General features: G+C 36.6%; 1 protein-coding gene across 2 annotated transcripts in view; it reads left to right on the top strand.

The window, feature by feature from the left end:
• Positions 1–18,758, top strand: part of CPNE8 (copine 8) — a 105,385-nt gene that overhangs the window by 21,960 nt on the left and 64,667 nt on the right. For both annotated transcript variants that reach the window (XM_027640020.1, XM_027640019.1), the window contains exons 4-9: positions 1,995–2,098; positions 2,594–2,633; positions 4,673–4,749; positions 12,956–13,019; positions 15,604–15,707; positions 17,294–17,398. In XM_027640020.1, the coding sequence (XP_027495821.1) occupies positions 1,995–2,098; positions 2,594–2,633; positions 4,673–4,749; positions 12,956–13,019; positions 15,604–15,707; positions 17,294–17,398 (494 nt within the window). The remainder of the gene's footprint in view (positions 1–1,994; positions 2,099–2,593; positions 2,634–4,672; positions 4,750–12,955; positions 13,020–15,603; positions 15,708–17,293; positions 17,399–18,758) is intronic.

Below are 18,758 nucleotides of genomic sequence, written 5' to 3'. Positions count from 1 at the left end.
CTGACTTTTTATAGTTAGTGGAAACAGATAACATCCTGAGGTCAGTTCATCAGACCTAATTTAGATGTCTGCATTAGATCAGGTGAATCATTTTTTAGAAATGCCTCCAAGTGATGATCAAAAGCCTACACTTTTGACTTATCACATGTAAAGTTCAATTAGTAGAATCCATTCCTAGTAGTGGTTATGACAGTCAAAATTTAAAGGTTGGCATTATAGAGGGGCTGAGTCAAGGTTGCATTTTATATGTTGTGGTGTATTGTATTTATGCCAGTGGTAAAAAATAAATAAGGTGGTAGGTAGAAGATTAGTTGATACATGTATTAGATGGGTAAACCTGTATCTTTATTTTTGTGCTTTTTCTGCCTGCAGTGATGAATGCTCTAATTCTGCATATGAGTTCATTTTGTTGCATTTGAAAACTCATTTAATACTTTACTAGCTTGTAGAGGGGGAATTCACCTGGAACTGTTTGGAGAATACAAAACTGAGACAAATAATAAGCTCCTGATGATATGTATAGACATTAAAGAATGATGTTAAATCATGGCAACATACTTTATGTTGTTTCTGTTCCACATCTTTTTATGCATAGTTTTCTTCCTTCTTTTGCCTAATTACTTTATTTTGAACACTGTAGAAAATGCTTGGGGATCATGAATACAACAAATCATTTCATAATCGTCATAATTTCCCTGGCATGCTGTTCTATCAGTGTGCTTTTTTTCCCCTTCAGCTAAGGGATTCAATCCCTTCAGCAGGTGGATTCAATACAATAGTTAAATCAAACCCTTCATTTAATGAAGGGTAGATGTTTTCTGGGAACTGACTCCTGTTTACCTGTGGCACAAAGTCCAGTATTTTAACCTGGTATTATTATTGCACACCAAAGTCCTCAGCAGAAAATTAAAGTGTTTTGTTCTCAATGTAGTAGGGTGCTGTTTTTTTAAAAAAATTCTCTTCTCACTTACTATGCAGGTTATAGTGGTTAGATTCACATCTGTCATGTGAAAATATTTTTGGGAAATATGTCTCAAAAATCTTTAGTTACAATAAGGTTTATTCTTTCCTTATCTGTGTTTATTGATTTAGTCAAGTCCTTTTGATGAAGAGGTTGGTAGTTTTGAGTCATTCACAAGTCTTTAGTCCTAAATTGCAGTTTTGAGGATTCCTTAATGATGATCTTTCAGCAGACTGTCAAAAAGCTTTTCCATAGGCTATATTCAAATGTTTGTTGATATGTTCAATCTGTAGGACAAAATCAAGGACAAAATCATTTCAATAATAACTCTTCTTTTTTTTGTTTTGTTTTCTGAGTATCTTGAAAGAACAGCTAAAACAAGAACAGAATTATCACATTGATATTTTATGATCAGTCATTTATATCTGTAATGTATATAAGCTGAAGTCAATCAAAATTGGTGGGTTTTTTAAATTAAAATATTTTCAGCTTGATGAGAGCTGAGGTTCTTCCTATAAACACCAAGAAAGAAAAGGCATTTTGCCAAAAGCTCAGAGGAGAGATGGAGAGAGCTGAATTGAGGTGAAATAGGAACTGGACAGTGCAAAAATTATACACTTCTAATTGAAGGACCATGTTCCATAATATTTAAAGCTATCTGAAATAAGCAATATATGCAAGCTTTTTCTTGCTCTTGGTTTTGGTGGGGTTTTTTTCAGAAAGAGTGGATTTTTATGTTACTAACTTTCTTCGACAAATTTTTGTGGATTTTGATTGGCTTTGGGAGCTGATGTTTATATATAAAGTTTAGGTCATACGATACAGGTTGTGTACCAGTCTCTGTATTGAAATATGAGGTCTGCCACTCTATCTTCATCCACAGATAACTGATCTATTCATGTCATTTTCTTCCATGGCATCTAAGAGAATTTTTTATGGGCTCTCACATATCTCACATATTGCTGGTATTGCCTGTCTACTTAATTATACTTCATTATAGTATTTGGCTTAAACTTACACTTTTCTTTTACAGTTTGGAAGAACAGAAGTAATTGATAATACTTTAAATCCAGATTTTGTAAGAAAATTTATAATGGACTACTTCTTTGAAGAAAGAGAGAATCTGCGGTTTGATTTGTAAGTTAACAATCTTTGACTCTAGTGCAGGCTCTGTAAGCATATAAAGTTTTGTCCAGCATACACTTAACTTGAAAAGAGATGGTATCTATTGACATGGAATAAATTAACTTAATAAACCTGATCGATTTAGCATTGCTTCCTCAGAAATAAATGTGTAACGTAATAATGACCAATAACAAGTTATTGGTCATTATTACATTATTCGTCATCAGTCACACCAATTGGCTGGTGTTAACTAGTCAAAGTACACTTATACTCATAATTACTACTTTTAGAAAATAGTTAGAAAGCTAAGGATGTCAAAATGTTAAAATATTCTTGCAGCATTGCCAACAAAAGAGATATGGACATACTGTCCAGAAATAAAATATTGTACAAAAAATTCTTAAATAAATACCACTATGCATCTAAATATGTTTCTTTACATAGTTGTTCTCAGATCTTTCAACTGGCAACTCTGATATACATTTTCTTTTTTTTTTTTTTTGTAAGCTATGATGTTGACTCGAAGAGTCCTAACCTGTCAAAACATGTAAGTTGTTCCTTGCTATTATACTTCCTTGTGCTGAAATGCTTACATTTCCTAAATACATTTACTTTATTTTGCCTGTATGTAATACCAGATGCATAGAGACAAATGCAGTGATTGTGCTGTGGCTAATAACACAGATGATGCTCAAGAATATAATTTTAAAGGGATGTTTCTCTGGTAAAGCGCATATTTAAGCACAGATGTATACCTTTTCAGATACGTGATATGACACATTTTGTTGATACTTCTTTGGGTCCTAAAAATTGAAGCATGTTTTGACTGTGTCTCAGTATTGGTAAGGGTAGTGATTAAACAGTAGCTTCAAAATTTAGAGATGCAAGAGTAGAATTCAGAGGCTTCTCAGTGAATTAGTGAATTTTTTTAAATAAATATAGGAAGGCTTTGGCAAGGGAACCTTTGAGAGTCTAGAACAAAGGAAAAGAGAATAATGGAAGGAATGCTGTCTGTGTGTGCTTCTGATCTTCAGGTAGATCCTCCCTGTAAAGATTTAAAGCCCCTGGAAAACTGTTTTCTGTCTCTGTCATCATGGAAAGGTGATCTGAATAACTGCGATGCTGGCTAGGAGGATGCAGAAAATAGAAGTCTTCCCTAACTGTCTTAGCCAGGATAAAGTCTGATCCTGGGCTTCTGCCCAAGTTTATTTACATTTCTGTAGTAACTAGTTTTTCTGAATTATTTTCTTTTTTTACCCTGAAACATACTTCTTCATATAAACCCCTCATATTTAAATTTTAAGAAAAAAGATAAGACATAAGTTAGTCATTATGAAAGTGCAAAAAATATATCTTCAAATATATACACTAGATTTTGCTGTGTGATTACTGGAATAGGAATTGAAGGCTAGAGTATTTTGGTGGTTTGAGTCTGACTTGAATGCCAGGTGTCCACCAAAACCACCTTATTGCTCTCCTCCTCTGCTGGGCAGGAGAGAGAAAATATAATGAAAGGTTCATGAGTTGAGATAAAGGCCTGATGATTTTAAAAATGAACTAGGAGATGAGTATTTTCAGATGAATTTTAGCCATTTTAAATTATTTAATCTTTATGGAAAGAGTGTTGCAGTGTCGGATCAGTCAAAGGACATAGTCCAAAGATTTATTTTTTGAAGGGTTATTTCCCTCTTCAGTGGGTTTAGTTCCCAGATCCAATTTGCTGTATGGAGTCATAACTGACACAGTTGAGAGATGGGAATGAAAGGCCTGGAGTGAAAGGAGATTCCGAATTGCTTGTACAGATATTTGCTACTATACACAGTATCACAAACTTATGGTTTGCTTTATAGGAATTAGAGTGTCTCCATTCTCATTACTGTTTGGGAACAAATCTCACAAGCTACTGTTACTGTCACTACTGGCAGTTACACTGGGAAGAACAGAGCGAGCAAGCAAGCTCTTTTTACTTGCAAGATAAAGATTGGGACTGTAGAATAAATTTTTTTTCAATACATGCAGTTTGAAAACTCCCTTCATATTTTTATATCACTTACATTACAGGGAGATATAATATGAAAATTGGCTGATTTTTAGTGGTATAGTTAAACTTATAAAGCATGGACGTAAAGCTTATCATTAAACCAATGCACGTGTATAATTGTAAATCCAGGTTACTTGTACAAATGATGCACAGGTTTGAATTTCTGCCAACATAATTCATAAAATCGGTGTAGAATCTCTTCATAAAAGAGAAATTTATTAAAATGCTCCAGTTAAAGGAGAAATAGAAACAATCAGGTTTTTAATGTTTTTTAATTTTGTTTCCATTTTGGCTTTATTTTTGTTGGTGAAAAAGGCAATATAAAAACAATAAACATAGTGCATTAGAATTACTTCTGTAAATGTAACCCAGTGTTATGTCAAATATGTAGTAGTGAGTCTGTAATTCATTTTTGCATAATTATTAGTAAGATCTGGTGTTCAGCTGAATGTACTCTTCAATAGTGAACAGCCTCGATAAATGGGAAACCAAATTTCTTTCAGTGTGAAATATAAATCTTGAGTTTTTATGTTACTGTTTTGCAGGATTTTTTGGGACAGATGTTTTGTACACTGGGAGAAATAGTTGGATCACAGGGGAGCAGACTGGAAAAATCAATTGTGTAAGTATGTCATTCTTGAATGTTGGGTGATTACATATTGCTTCCTGAGGTGAGAATTGGGGTTAGTGTTGAGATGGGTTTTGGTTTTTTTTTTGCTGTGAGGTATCTTGATATACAGAATTGACAAACATGACTTTTAAGAGAGAATAAATAGTTACAGCCTCCTTTGGACATCCACCTGCTCCAGCATGTGGTCCTCCATGAACTGCAGGTGGATCTCTGCTCCACAGTGTACCTGGGGCTGCAGGGTGCCAGTCTGCCTCATCATCATCTGCACCACAACAGAGGGAGTTGTGCCTGGAGCACAACTCCTCCCCCTCCTTCTTGTTGTCTGCAGGGTTGTTTCTGTCACATATTCTTATGTCTCTCTTCTGAGTGCTGCTGGTGTTGCACAGGGCATTTTGTCCTCCGCTCCCTTATGTGTTAAGCCAGAGGAGCTACTACCATTGCTGATGGGCTCAGACTTAGCCAGCAGCAGGTCCATTCTGGAGCCATCTGGCATTGGCTCTGTTGAACATGGAGGAAACCTCTGGCAGCTTCTCACAGAAGCCACCTCTGCAGCCCATCCACTACCAAAACCTGGCCCTGCAAACCCAGTTTAGTGCTGTGATCATTACTGCTGCAACTTCTTTTAGCAATATGATTTATATTCTCTTTAGTATTCAGAATTGAGTTTGGATATAAGTGCATTTTTTTCTGAATTTTGAGAGCTTCCAAATATAATTCAGTCACCTGATCATTGTATATATGGACTCAGCCTTTATGCCAAGTCCCTAGTCCCTGCTCCCTCTGCAAACTCTCTTGCCCTCCTCACCCTCTCTCCCCAAGGACTACACCAAAACTTTTTACATTAGTTGTTTTCATATCAAGAACTTAATTGTCCTATACATAAACAATTCTATTAATATCACTCTATATTCCTTATTATTTCCCTTCTCTGTACTCATTGACACTGGGAACTACTTCCTTTTAAGGGTAAATAAATTCCTCAATTCTACAGATGAGGCAAGTTTCAGTATCTGCAGTATAATTCAGAAAACTCTTAAAAGCACTATTTAGATTTAAAAACACAGTTATTCACACAATCACATAATATATGGCAGAAGTAATACTACTTCACTGTATCACTTCCTTAAATAACCTAAAAAACTACCCAGAGAAAGATACCCTAAACCCGCATTATTTTCTGTTGTCATACAGTTTGCAGATGAACCTTAACTTTTAAGATGTCCTTCAGTTTCTGTGACTAATCACAAGTCTGCAATAAAATAAATATTGTAGAAAACTTAATACTAAAACTAAACAACAAAAAAACCCCAACAACCCCCCCAAAATAACCCAAATAAACTCTAAAATTTACTGCATCAATATTATGATTGCTAAATTACTGTTTAGTAGATTATGTGAAACAATAGGAAACTCATAATTTTAATGTAGTTCCTGCAAAAAAAACCTGCACAAAGAAACAGTGAAGAATTAGCTGATCAGACTACCAGATTTCTAATACAATCATACAAAGTTATTAACTTAGCAAATATTGTGGTTATTATACAACAGTATTTTATGATTTTCCTCTTAATCCCATTCTGGATAAATCTGTCCAGGAAATAGCCTTGAGAATCAGTACAGTAAGTGATATAATAGAAAAGGTGTGTTAGGCTGTGTAATCAAAAAGCTTGTCTGCAAACAAGGGAGAAAACTGTCCCAATAGCAGATGGGGAAGCTCAAGTAATACCTTGCCCTGGGTACTTCCAGACCCATCCCAGGAAAGTCATCAGCTCACTGAATCCCACTTCCACACCCTCAAAGAATCACAGGCAGGCAGGGGAACTCCAGTAACACAATTAGGGAAGTAGCCCCTGCCCAGCTGCAGGGCTGTCCCAGCAGACACAGAGCCTCAGCACCGTGGGATGGCAACACACACTCACTACTTGTTCTGGTGTGTTTTCAGTTCTTGATGGTGAGCAGGTTGGCTGCATGGTTTGACTTCTACTGGAGCACAGAAACAGCATCTTGTTGATTGGCACTATTTTGTTTAGTTCTACTAAAACAAAGTTTGCTGACTTTTCACTGTCTAGGCCTAACTTGTGCTAACTGCCACAGCAAACTGCACGGTCACAGCTCCATGGACTGGTTTGACTAGTTGTCAGTTGATTGTACTGGAAGCTTGTGGTGACTTGGTTAGACAAAGCTGCTGACTTTGAAGGCACCCATCCTAAGTTTAAAATGAATCTTACTGACTTCTTGAAGGTCTTTGTAGTTCTGCCCTCAAAGTTCTAAATTATTCAGCACACTACACATTTTTTTCTGATAAAATTTCTGAAATTTATTTTAAACATGTAGATTAAAAATCATCCATTTGGCAGTTCGTTATCGCTTGGTACAGGCTAAGTGAAGTCTGAAATGAGTAACAGATGAAGTTTAAAGTTTGAAATTAGCTGTGAGAATGGAAAAGATATCAGTGAAAATTCTGTGGAAAAAAGGTCTTATTTCACAGTTGCGTTGGCCTGCGTAATACATTTTCTCTTGGGTAAACAAGCATTGTTCAGGTCTGACTTCTGTTACTCTGTTATGTGGCAGTTACTAAATGGACCCAAACCAGTTGTCCCCCTGAAAGATTTTGAAATATAGCTTCCTTTTTTTGTATGTTGTGCAGTTAATGAGAAACTGTTTATGACTAGTTATCAGTTCTTCACAGCATTCAGATTTTATTTTGTCAGTAGTGCTTTTTTGACATTGCTGCTTTTGGCAGTGTAGTGGCTAAACAACTCCGCCTGGTTGACTGTTCACTCTGGGCTCTCAGAGGTCTTGAATACGTTGGGGTCTAGGAGACGTTTCTGTCTGAATTTATTTATTCAACAATTGCATTGCATTTTAGGATTGTTTGCTTACAGGTGTGTGTTTAATGTCTCTTAATATTCAAATAACAAGAATTCAATTGATGATAGTACATGTTTTCCCTCCTTAGGGGTATTTACTGCTTTGAATTGACTGTTCTCTCTACAAAATCAAGTCTGTGTTCACATAACATGAATGCTTTTTATGATCTTTGAGTTAAAATAAGAAAGCTTTTTCTTTTCACCGTGTTTCTAAAGTTCATTAACATTTTACCTTTTCTGTTCTCTGTCAATGGATGTACACAGAAGAGAGTGCTTGGTGCTGTCTTAGTCAGCTACCCTACAGAAGTGGCACTTTTTTAATTAATCAGCTTGAGAAGCTTGGATTCCATTCTCTGACTGGCATTCAAATAAGCTCTGACATTCTTTCAAAATGAAAATTAGGAAGACTTGAAGCTTATTCTTCAGATCTGTCTACTTTGGACAGTTGCAAAAGTTGTATACAATTCAGGACTCCATGGCTGCCGTGAGCTGTCCAATTCCAAGTTAGATTGAAAAGTTCCCTTAGGTAGTATACCATGAAAGGATAGTCCTGTCCTTCATAAAATTTAAGGTAGAACATCTCAAGCCTCGAGGGTCACAATTGCAGTGATCTGTCAGGCAGGCTGCAACATACCTTGCACTAGTCTTCATGGCAAGTACCAAAATGAAGATACACAACGCATGTTTTTCTTCTTTGTCTTCATGATGTGCAAGACTTGCAGTTTCATTGGTATTACAAGCACCAGTGGATCACACCTCTTTGTGTGAACCTGACAGTATTTGTTCTTAGCAGGTATGAGGATGTCTCCTCAACCTCTCTCTCTCTTTCTGACCCCATTAAGGGCTTTGAATTCAATGCAGTCTGTCACAGAAGACTCTTATTCCCAGTATTGTAGTGTGGTGCCTGTTATCTCTGTGACTATGAGTGTTTTTGTTCAAGGATGTACTTTAGTGTTGCACTTTAACAGACTGGCCAGGTGCAGAGGTGAACATTAGCTTTGCATAATTTCTCTTGGAAAATAAATCTAGTAAATTCAAAGCAAGTGAAATGGAGAATCTGATATTTTAAGAGGAATGTTTGCTCTGTTTATCCGTTGGGTTACTAGATTAATTAAATGCCTTCTCAAGACAAACTCCATATGTAAGATTTACTTTGAGTGGCCTTGCATACTGCAGTTGTATTACCATGAAAGGATAATGTGCAGATACATCTACTTCCAGAAATTATATGTTTCATTTTTCTCTCAAGAGAGTATCCCCTGCTCAGACGTTATCCAGAATTAGATGTTTTCATGTTCTGTCTTCCTAGAGAGAAGATGCTAGCCACATTTATAATTCTGAGCAATGTCTTTTTCAGGATCTACTAAGTGCATTCCTATAGGGATTCCCTTTAATGAGGAGGCAGAGCCATTGCAAAGCTTAATGAGCATTCTATGCTAGTTATTCACGTCTGAGTGCCACTGCATGCTAATGAGGCTGTACTGGAGCCAACTGGCCTATTTTGGGAAGTTCTTTCTCCTGTCATCTTGCTGTGGACATAATTGATAGAAAAAACATCTGAATCCTGAAATTGGGACTTCCTAGGTATTTGTCCTATCCTTTTATCTGCGTGTGTGACTGCCAGAGGGCTAGGCTCTGTAAATTCAGGGGTAAGGCTGTCAATTTTTGAATGATCTGAAACATGTTCCATCCTCTGCCTCATTGCAATTTCAGCTTGCAAAACTGGGGGCTCTTTTTAACCTCTTAGGTTTGAATTCCCACATAAATTGTCATCTTTCTCCGAGTCTTTCACCAACTCTGTAAAGGTTCTCTTTTCAGTCCTTGTGAAAGCCCAAGTAGTCTTCAGAGTGTCCTTTCAAACTTCTCTAGATGCTGCAGATACGGTGTCTCAGTTGTGGAATCATTTGTTCTAAGGAGACAGTAATTACTCCTCAAGACCGTGTCTTTTCTAGAGACATGCAGGTATTGTTGAAAACCTTTCATTTGATAATGGTTGTCTGTTCTGTTCCTCTAACAGTCAAATTATTTGCCTGCTCAAATAATCTCTGAAAAGAGGTGATCGCTGTAGAGAAACTACACATTCCGGACTTTCAAACCAGTAGGACCCACTGAAATGTAGATCTTCTTTGCTTTTTGTTTTATATATTTGTTCAATTTCCAGCCTGGTCACACTTAGAATGGCACATTTTCTATATCTGAGTGTCAGGTCACTGGCACTGAGTGTTGGAGTTGACAGTGGTTATACAATACAGATTTGCCTCATTATTACCTCAAAAACCCTGATGTGTAACCCTTTCCAGAGAAACTTACCCTAAGAAATTGGTTGTCTGAACATGACTTTTCCATTATCACTTCAGTGCAATAGAACCAATTCCAGGGCAGCTCAATACAGCTATCCCCGAGAGCTAAAGAAGATGGGCAGTGGCCTTATGTTCTGGAATTAAACAGGTGGACCTCTTACATACTCATCTTCAGGGTAACATTAGTCAGTATTTCTCTGCCAATTAGAAAGACTGGTCTGTAATGCTGAATCTCCAAGTAATTTTTTTTTTTTTTTTGTACAGTGGTAAAACCAGCTTGGAATTATTTTGTTATTTTCTTACAGGGCATTATTGCTAGTTAAAGTTTGTTCAGTTTGCTTGATCTGTGGTCACTGAAGTTTTTGTCAGGATGCTGACTTTACATTTAAGTATTTTTTTCTTAGTGAATGGTTTGTAAGGGAACAAACTCTTTAGTGTCTGCAAATGGTCCAGTACTTTTTTGATGCTTGTAGACTAAAGACAGGCATACAAAGTTTCTACTTAATAGTGTCACAAACTATAGAGGTCTTTTGGTAGAGTTTTTTGTAGAGTTTCTGAATAATGAGAACTTTTTGTTCTGTAGAGAAATTCTGTGCTAATCTTGATTAAGCATTTCACCTCTTCACCAGCCAGGACTGGTTATATCATGTTACTATCATCCTTGTTTTATAAGGCCCAGGTGCTCAAGAACCTTGGTGATACGTCAAGCCAAAGCTTACCCCAGGTGCTTTCAGATATGACTGTGTCTGTACTTTTCATATCTACTCAAAAATCAAGAATTCATTTTTTTTCTGACATACCCACGCAAATATCTTCAGAAAAATGCCTCTCCAGTACCCCCCCCCCCCATCCTTCAGACACCCGTATCTCTTATGGCTAGACATCTCTTGGCCTTCATGTTCTTAAGGTAAAATGCATGTCTTCACATAAATGTCTTCATGTGCAAATCTCAGTTTGAGACAGGCAGATATCAACTGTCATGTGTTGAAACTGCAGGCAAGGTAACACAAAGTTCTCTATCAAGTGGCAACTGCTTGGTACCAGTTTGTCAGAAATGGGCTTTGCTTATCAACAATTTACTTCAGGCCTCCAGCTCTTCAGGAGGTGATCAGAGTTGGTTTTTTTACCATCAAGCAGCTGACACAGTAATTTTTTGGAAGTTGGATAAATCTATTTGACTTTTCATACTAAAGAAAATGTTCCACGTTTTTTCTTCAAGTGCTATCACTGCCCACACTAGGTCTCAAATACAATGGCACCATTAACTGGGCTGAAATACTTCAGTAGGAAGAATTTTGGTTTGCGTAGTGGTAATTCTGATACTGGTGCTTTCTGTTTGGCTTGGCATAACCTACAGAATTGTGGTGCAGGGAGCTTTTGGTTTTTTAGTACACTTCTGAGATTTCCGTTTCTTCCTTCCCTGTCAAAGCCAAATCATAGTCATTTGTACCTTGGGACATTTTCCATGTAAGGAAATACTGTTACTACAAAATTTCAGAAGTTTTTGAAGCCTCAAGAAGAAGTTACAAAATAAAAAGTGCAGCTTTTTCTTCTTTAGAAAATCTGAGATTTCAATTTCAATATCCAATTGCTACAGAGGCTAAAATGGGTAATTTCCAGTCTTGAGCTGTTGAAGGGTGACAGATTTAAATCCATGTGATTTGAAGATGTTGATAGAACTGTGAATGTATAACATTTGGAATGATCAGATTCTTCTTTTCTGTTATTTGAAGAAAATTCTCCTGTTTTTTCTGAAAGTATTGTATTTTATGAGTCATACAGCATTAATTAGAAGAGGGCCATAAGTATAGTATATATGTTGAATTATTGTTAAAAATTTCACAGCAAAAACTTGAATAGTTTCCTTATCCATTGTTTTCCTTTTGAAATTCAGACTTGCAATATAGTACTGAGGAGATCTTGAAGAGCAGTCATGTATCAATCTGATCACTGGCACATGACTATAGTGGTATAGAAGCAACATTCCCAGATTTATTCCTTATAAACTTGATCGTTAACATCTGAACAAGTTTCAGTGAGCCGGCATAAATTTGCATCAATATTTGCTCCTATATTCCTAATTTCTAAACTTTTATCTGCTTCCAGGAACTATTTTCCCTCCAGTTTTTTATTATACTATGTGTGCTAAACTTATTTAAAGTTGTAGAGCATTGTAGAAAAATTCAAAAATATTAAGGAAACAAATGAAAAAAGTGTTTACATTAATGTTTTGTCATAACAGAAGTACAGGAGTGCCCTCTAGTTCTCTTAGAAAAACCTAAAAAATACAATAAATTTGAAAATATCTTTAATGTGGAAAAAATAATGGGGAAAGTAATTTTATTGAAATAATTATTTTCGAGAAAGGCATAAGGAATAAAGAACTAGAAATAAAGTGAGGATAAGGAATAGCATTAGTTTTGAAAAAAATATGGAAGTATGTGCCAAGGTGTGTGCTAATGGGCACACTAGTAGACACTAGGATATTACAGAGCTTTTTATTATAGTATAGCATTATGCAAAAAGTTGCATCTCAATATTTGTACTTTCTCCCACCATCCATGCTGTGTGTGTCCCCCTCCAAAAGGCTGGTAGCACTGAATATCAGATTACATGTGGCTTTTCTGTTCCTCTGTTGTTCTTTATGCTGAGAAACTGTTCTGTGCTTTCTGGTGTTGCAGCAGCATGTTTTTAATTGGTGTCTGAGTGAATTATAATTTATTTTGCAACTCCTGTATCTGATTATTCATGTTTATAGACATTTCAGAATAAATGTTGTAAAATAAGCCTTGTGTATAGTTTTAAATATATTTTAGGTATTTGTTTAATGAAAATTTGCAAAAGGATGCTTTTCACAAATCAGTTGTAGAGTCATCTCTAAATGAAACATCAATGGGACACAAGTGGCAGAAAAGGGAAACTTTATTTCATGCTTTGTGACTTAAAAGTTTACCTTGTGCTGTGTCAGTTGTGACTTTCATACATGATATTAAGGAACTGAGGTGATGTAGTTGTGTTTTCTTGCAGGGGAATTCCTGGGAAGAAATGTGGAACAGTCATAGTAACAGCAGAGGAACTAGGCTGTTGCCGAGTAAGTGTGTTCGTCACTTTTTCAAAACCGAAATGGAAATTATTTTGTGATTTACACTACACTGGATTGTCAATGGTGTAATGTATAAATTTGCATTCTATGATTTAGGTAGAAGGTAGGATACCTTTTTCATAGAAGTTGCTCTTAGTTTTAGATGGAAGAAGCAGAAAGAGGCAGAAGCTGATGTTCAATCTCTCTCGCTCTCTTTTGCATTCTCTGTCATGCTCTTTCATGTACTCGCTCTCACAGTCTCTCACAGCCTCTCACCAGGTGTCACATACTTTGTGATATTTTCCTACCTAAGTTTATTTAGTATTTGGATTAATTCTTATCTGATCTTCTGGGTTTTTATACTTTAGTCAAACTTTTATAGCTCTTGTTCAGAATGGCAAAGAGTTTTGGAATCACTGAATTGCAGAGGTTGGAAGGGACTTTGGGAGATTGTCTAGTCCAACCCTCCTGCTCTTCTTAAAACCTTCTGGTTTTAAGTCCAAGCCAGCTCTACAATCTCTCTGTTACAATGTTTTACCACACTCACAGTAAAAAGGCTTTTCTTTGTATTTAAATGGCATTTCTTGCATTTCAACTATGTACCTATTGCCACTTATTCTTCCACTGGATACCACTAAGCAGAATCTGTTTACTCTCTCCCATGAGGTATTTATATAAATTCATAAGATCCCCCTGAGCCTTCTCTCTTCCAGGCTATATAATTCCAGCTCTCCTCAGATGAGAGATAGTCCAATCCCTTAATCATTTTAGTGACCCATTTGCTGGAATTGCTTCAGTATGTTCATGTCTTTCTTGTGCTGGGGAGCCTAGAACAGTACTCCAGGAGTGGCCTCACCTGTGTTGAGTCACTTCCTTCAACTTTCTGTCAGCACTCTTCCTAAGGTAGCCCAGGAAGCTGTTGACCTTCTTTGCTGCTAAGGGCACACTGGTCAACTTGATGTCCACCAAGACCCCCTGGTCCTTTTCTGTAGTGCTGCTTGCCAGCTGGTTGACCTTGCAGCCTGTGCAGGTGTATGGGATTATTCCCCTCCAAGTGCAGTACCTGGCATTTCCCTCTGTTGAGCTCCATGAGGTTCATGTTGGTTAGTTTTTCCAGCCTGTACAGATGCTTCTGAATGGGAGCACAACCATCTGTTGTATAAACTGCTGCTTCTAGTTTTGTGTTGTTTACAAACTTGCTGAGGATCTGGCCTGTCCCATCATCCAGGTCATTGATGAAGATATTCAGCATTCTTGGCCCATTTCTGACAGTTTTCTAGTCTGTAATTCATTAGTTTGTGAACAAGGATTTTGTGGGAGACAATGTCTAAGGCCATGCTAAGGTCATAAATAAACAACATCCACTAGTTTCCCGTCACTTCATGAACGAAGGCTTCCAGTTGATCAGGCATGAATTTTCCCCTTTGTAAATCCATGCTGATGTCTCTTAGCCAGCTTATTGTCTTTCATGTGTTTGGAAAAGTTTTCCAGGATTACTTGCTGTATTGTCTTCTCAGGGATTGAGTTAAAACTGACCTGGATCCTCTTATTTGTCCTTTCTCAAAGACAGGAGAACTTCCCCTGAAAATCATTACTTTACAAAGATAACTGAAAGTGGCCCCACGGTGACATTAGACAGCTTCACCAGCACTCTCAGGTGCTTCCTGTCAAGTCCCACTGTCTTCTGTATGTGTAGTCTGTTTAAATGTTCTCTTGCCTGGTCCTCCTCTAGCAAAGGCAAGTTATCCTTGTTCTAGACTTTCTCAGGTCTGGGTCTCAGGTTTCCAAGATTCTTGAAGGCAGATCTTAGCAGTAAAGACCAAGGCACAGAAAGCTATGAGAAACATGGAGTTTGCAATGTCCTTTGTCACCTGGTCCCATGCCCCACTCAGTGGTGAGCCCACATTTTCCCTAGTCATCCTCTTCCTGATGTTACACCTGTAGACCTGTTTGTGGAACACAGTCTTCCAGCAGGCCCAACTGGTGAGTCTGCAGGTTTATCTTTGCATTTATAATCCTTTTTGCATTCTTGGCTTTGCCCAAGGAGGTGACCATGTGAGATTGTCAGTTTGCCTGACCACAGCAAAGAAACTTTTCTCCCTATTTTTTGTCAGAATGGACATATTTGGTACCTTCCAGGTTCATTTTCTTCAGGGTTCTGGACTCTTTAATAGCAAGCTGCTAAGCCATTTGCTTTACATACAGCAGGAGCAGACAAAAGGTTTAAACCACTGAAGGAATGAGTTGTGTCTCCTGGAGTTTTTAAAATTAATTCTAATATGCTTTTCTTGCCTGTGCATCTTCTTCCCTCAGAACACAATATTGAATGTTAGAAAATAGTGGAAAAATCCAGAAGCATTTAGCATAGAAAACTACTCTTTCTCTGCAGCCCCCTACAAAGGGGGGTTTGTTTGCCATTCAAACTGCACTGTGAGGACATTGCATGAATGTAAATATTTAGAGGTCATCTAGAAGACAGATACCCTCATTTATTTTGTTTTCTATTTGCATAGTTTAGTCAATGATTTTTAATTCTTTTTTTTGAATAGTAAACTGCATGCTGTATGTAATTTTTCTGTATTACCCATTTCAGGATTCAGTTTTAATGCAATTTTGTGCAAACAAACTAGACAAGAAGGACTTCTTCGGGAAATCTGATCCTTTCCTTGTATTTCTTCGAAGCAATGAAGATGGCAGGTAGGTGCCTGTTAAGTATTTTGCTGCTAAACTTTAAACAATTTAATTGTAATGAAATAGCTAAATAGTGTTACTTTTGCTAACATATAGTATGCCTTTAAATTATATAGAATTCTCCCATAAAATTGTAGATGCAAAACATATTAATGCTTAGAAATTGTGTTTGATAAAAGCTTTTTTTACTGCAAATTTGGAAATTTCTTTTAACTTTTTAACAGTGTTCTAGGAAATAGAATTCGAAAGTACCCTAAAAAGAGGGTTTTTATTTTTTACAAATGGCTGTTTGCTACATTCATGGTTTAATTTGTTAAAGTAGACTAATCTGTTCTACTGCTAAGACTTGACATGCACTGGTCAACACAGTGCCTATGTGGGTCTCTACTGGCAGGTTAAGTTTTCTTGGAAACTGAAAGTCCTCACCTCACCCCAAACCAAAAACTTATGTTGTTTACATAAACCTATGTATAAGTATGTGTGTCTGTTCCCTGCACTTTTCCTCTCGGAGGAAACAGTTATTCAGGAAAACAGTTTCCTGAATAAATACTGAATATCTTAAATTGCAAGCCTGGAGGAGTTATGGCTCTTTTGTGAGTGGTATTAAGGTCAGTGGTGGAATTTTTCTGCGAGTACTGGTGTATGCAATTTTTCTTGGCCTTGCCATGTTGGCCTTGCCATGCCATGGTTCTCCACTTTCATCCCAAAAGGTGAGTGTTGAGCCACTGATTCTTCATTGGTCTCCTGAAAACAGCAGGAGATTGGGACAGTAATTCTGCACCTGTGGCAGAGGGATGCTTCTTTTTCTGTTTCTTATCGTCAGGCATATCTTCTGAATCATAGCCAGGATAAAAACACAGGCCTTTGGAATATGAGGAGGATATTCCCCCAAAGGACAACTGTAGTTACTATTGTATGAGGAATTTCACCAGTAGTGATTTCACCAGTGACCTTGCCTCCTGTTTTGTTTTGAACAATTCAGTCCCCGAGATGGGAGTTTAAAAGATGAATTTCAATTTTGCATCATTTAGAGAAAGCAGAATGCATTAAACCACTTCACTGTATTTCACCTGAAAGAAGGTGATCATGGGGTCTCACAGAAGCTTATATGTTTTACCTGAGACAACCCTGGTTAAAAAAATCTTGGATATAAAATAGGGAATAAGAATCCAAAAGCCATCACTCCCTTGGCTCAGTTTCTTAATCTGCTAAGCAAGACTCAAATCCTTACAAGACACTTTCTTTCTGGGTCTGTGACTGATTCCTGGCTGTACAAGGTCTGTTTAAGCAAGTGGGATGGAGACTGCTCTTGCCTGAAATAACTCACTGAATGATTTTAATTCTTGTTGAAGTTTTGGGTAAAAACATTTTAGGTTTAGAGTTGTTTAGCACTCTACTCTGTAATCTCTCTCAAATGAGTCTGTCCTCTTCAGTCTGCCCTTTATAATTTCACTGTGTTTCTTTTTTTCTTATCTTAAATTTTATATGGACATTGTACGAATTATTACAGATTACAGCTCTTTTGATTCCATGTTAGATGACACAAAAGAAGAAGTAAATAAATGCAATATATATTCTTTTTTTACTTACAGTTTTACAATCTGCCACAAAACAGAAGTTGTAAAAAATACATTAAATCCAGTGTGGCAGGCATTCAAGATATCTGTCAGAGCATTGTGTAATGGAGACTATGACCGGTAAGCTATAGCTTAAGATTTCTTTTTTTCCTCCCCTAACTCATGTATTCTTTTATATATGATCTTTTCTATACACTTCAGTTCCTGGTGTTATTTAATCAACATTTTGAAAGGATAATAGGTGTTCAAAACCATTTGTCACATTAAAGAATTAGGACAAATAAAGCAAATATGTTAAATCTGTAGGAAATGCTAGTGGTGATATCTGGAAAAGATTCTTTGCTCCATATGGTGTGATTTAGAAACAGAAAGAAAAGACTAATTTAAAGAATGGCCACTGTGACTAGTGTGCACAAGTATTTTTTAATAATATTTCAGTGAAAAAGAATGATGGTCTGTCTTCCTTGAGTGACATTGTAATGTCAGAGAATGCTAATAAATGAAAGCCTTTAAAATACGTACGTGAGTAGATGGGAAACACAGAAGGTAATTGTCTCCAGGTTTGAAGTTTTCAGTGATCCCATGCAAAAAGATCCATCCTTGAATGGTAATACCATGTTTTTAATCAATATTTTACCAATTGTAACAGGCAAATTAGTTGAGTAACGATGGATATTTTTAGACTTCTTAAGAATGACCTTGTTGGTTCCTCTCTCAGTTAGGTGCAATAAAATGCAGCAATTTCATAATAAGTACATTCTAATCAAATAGAATTTTTAACTTGAGGTTAGGTTTATGTGCATAATGCATAGGCAAAATAGTACTGATGAAGCTAGTCTCTGGACACTGCACTATTTGTCATATTAAAGAAAAACAATTTTCATAATAATTAAAAAAGATATTTTGGCGGAGGTATATTAAAATAACTCCAGCATTCCAAAAGAGAATTAAAAAGCATAATAGCACTCCTCAAACTGTTGTGTATCTACCATTGTCCCATGTTGATTCTACTTTGTATGCTTTGAACATAATGTTCTTGTGAATAAAGGCTCCATGAAATTTCATAATCCCACCTACAGCAATCATGTTTCAAATTAAGAAATACTCATTAGCTGTCAGATTAATTCAAATTAGTATCTGCTGATAGTCCAGAAAAAGCATCTAAAGTTTGTTTTTTTAATTTGAAAACTTTTCTTTTTAAAGGTAAAGATTATGTTCCTATGATCAACGTGGTAATACATAAAAACACAAACCTCAAAAGTCTCTTTCAGATAATAATAGTTTTATAGATCATATTTTGGTGCTCCAGGTGCTCTGATAGATGTAAAAGGTGGGAGTAATGTCATCAGATAAGTATATATCACAGTAAACCTTTATTTTGGTTTTATAAGGCTAAATCTTGAGTTAGTGCATGCTTCTGAGTAAGCTCTGTCCACTTTTTCATTATAAAAAGACCAGGATTTGCGTAATTTTTTTCAAA

This window comes from Corapipo altera, unplaced genomic scaffold (assembly GCF_003945725.1).
Source record: "Corapipo altera isolate COAL_440 unplaced genomic scaffold, ASM394572v1 1b, whole genome shotgun sequence".
In the NCBI taxonomy this organism is placed as follows: Eukaryota; Metazoa; Chordata; class Aves; order Passeriformes; family Pipridae; genus Corapipo; species Corapipo altera.
This window is presented reverse-complemented; position numbering and strand designations above follow the sequence as displayed.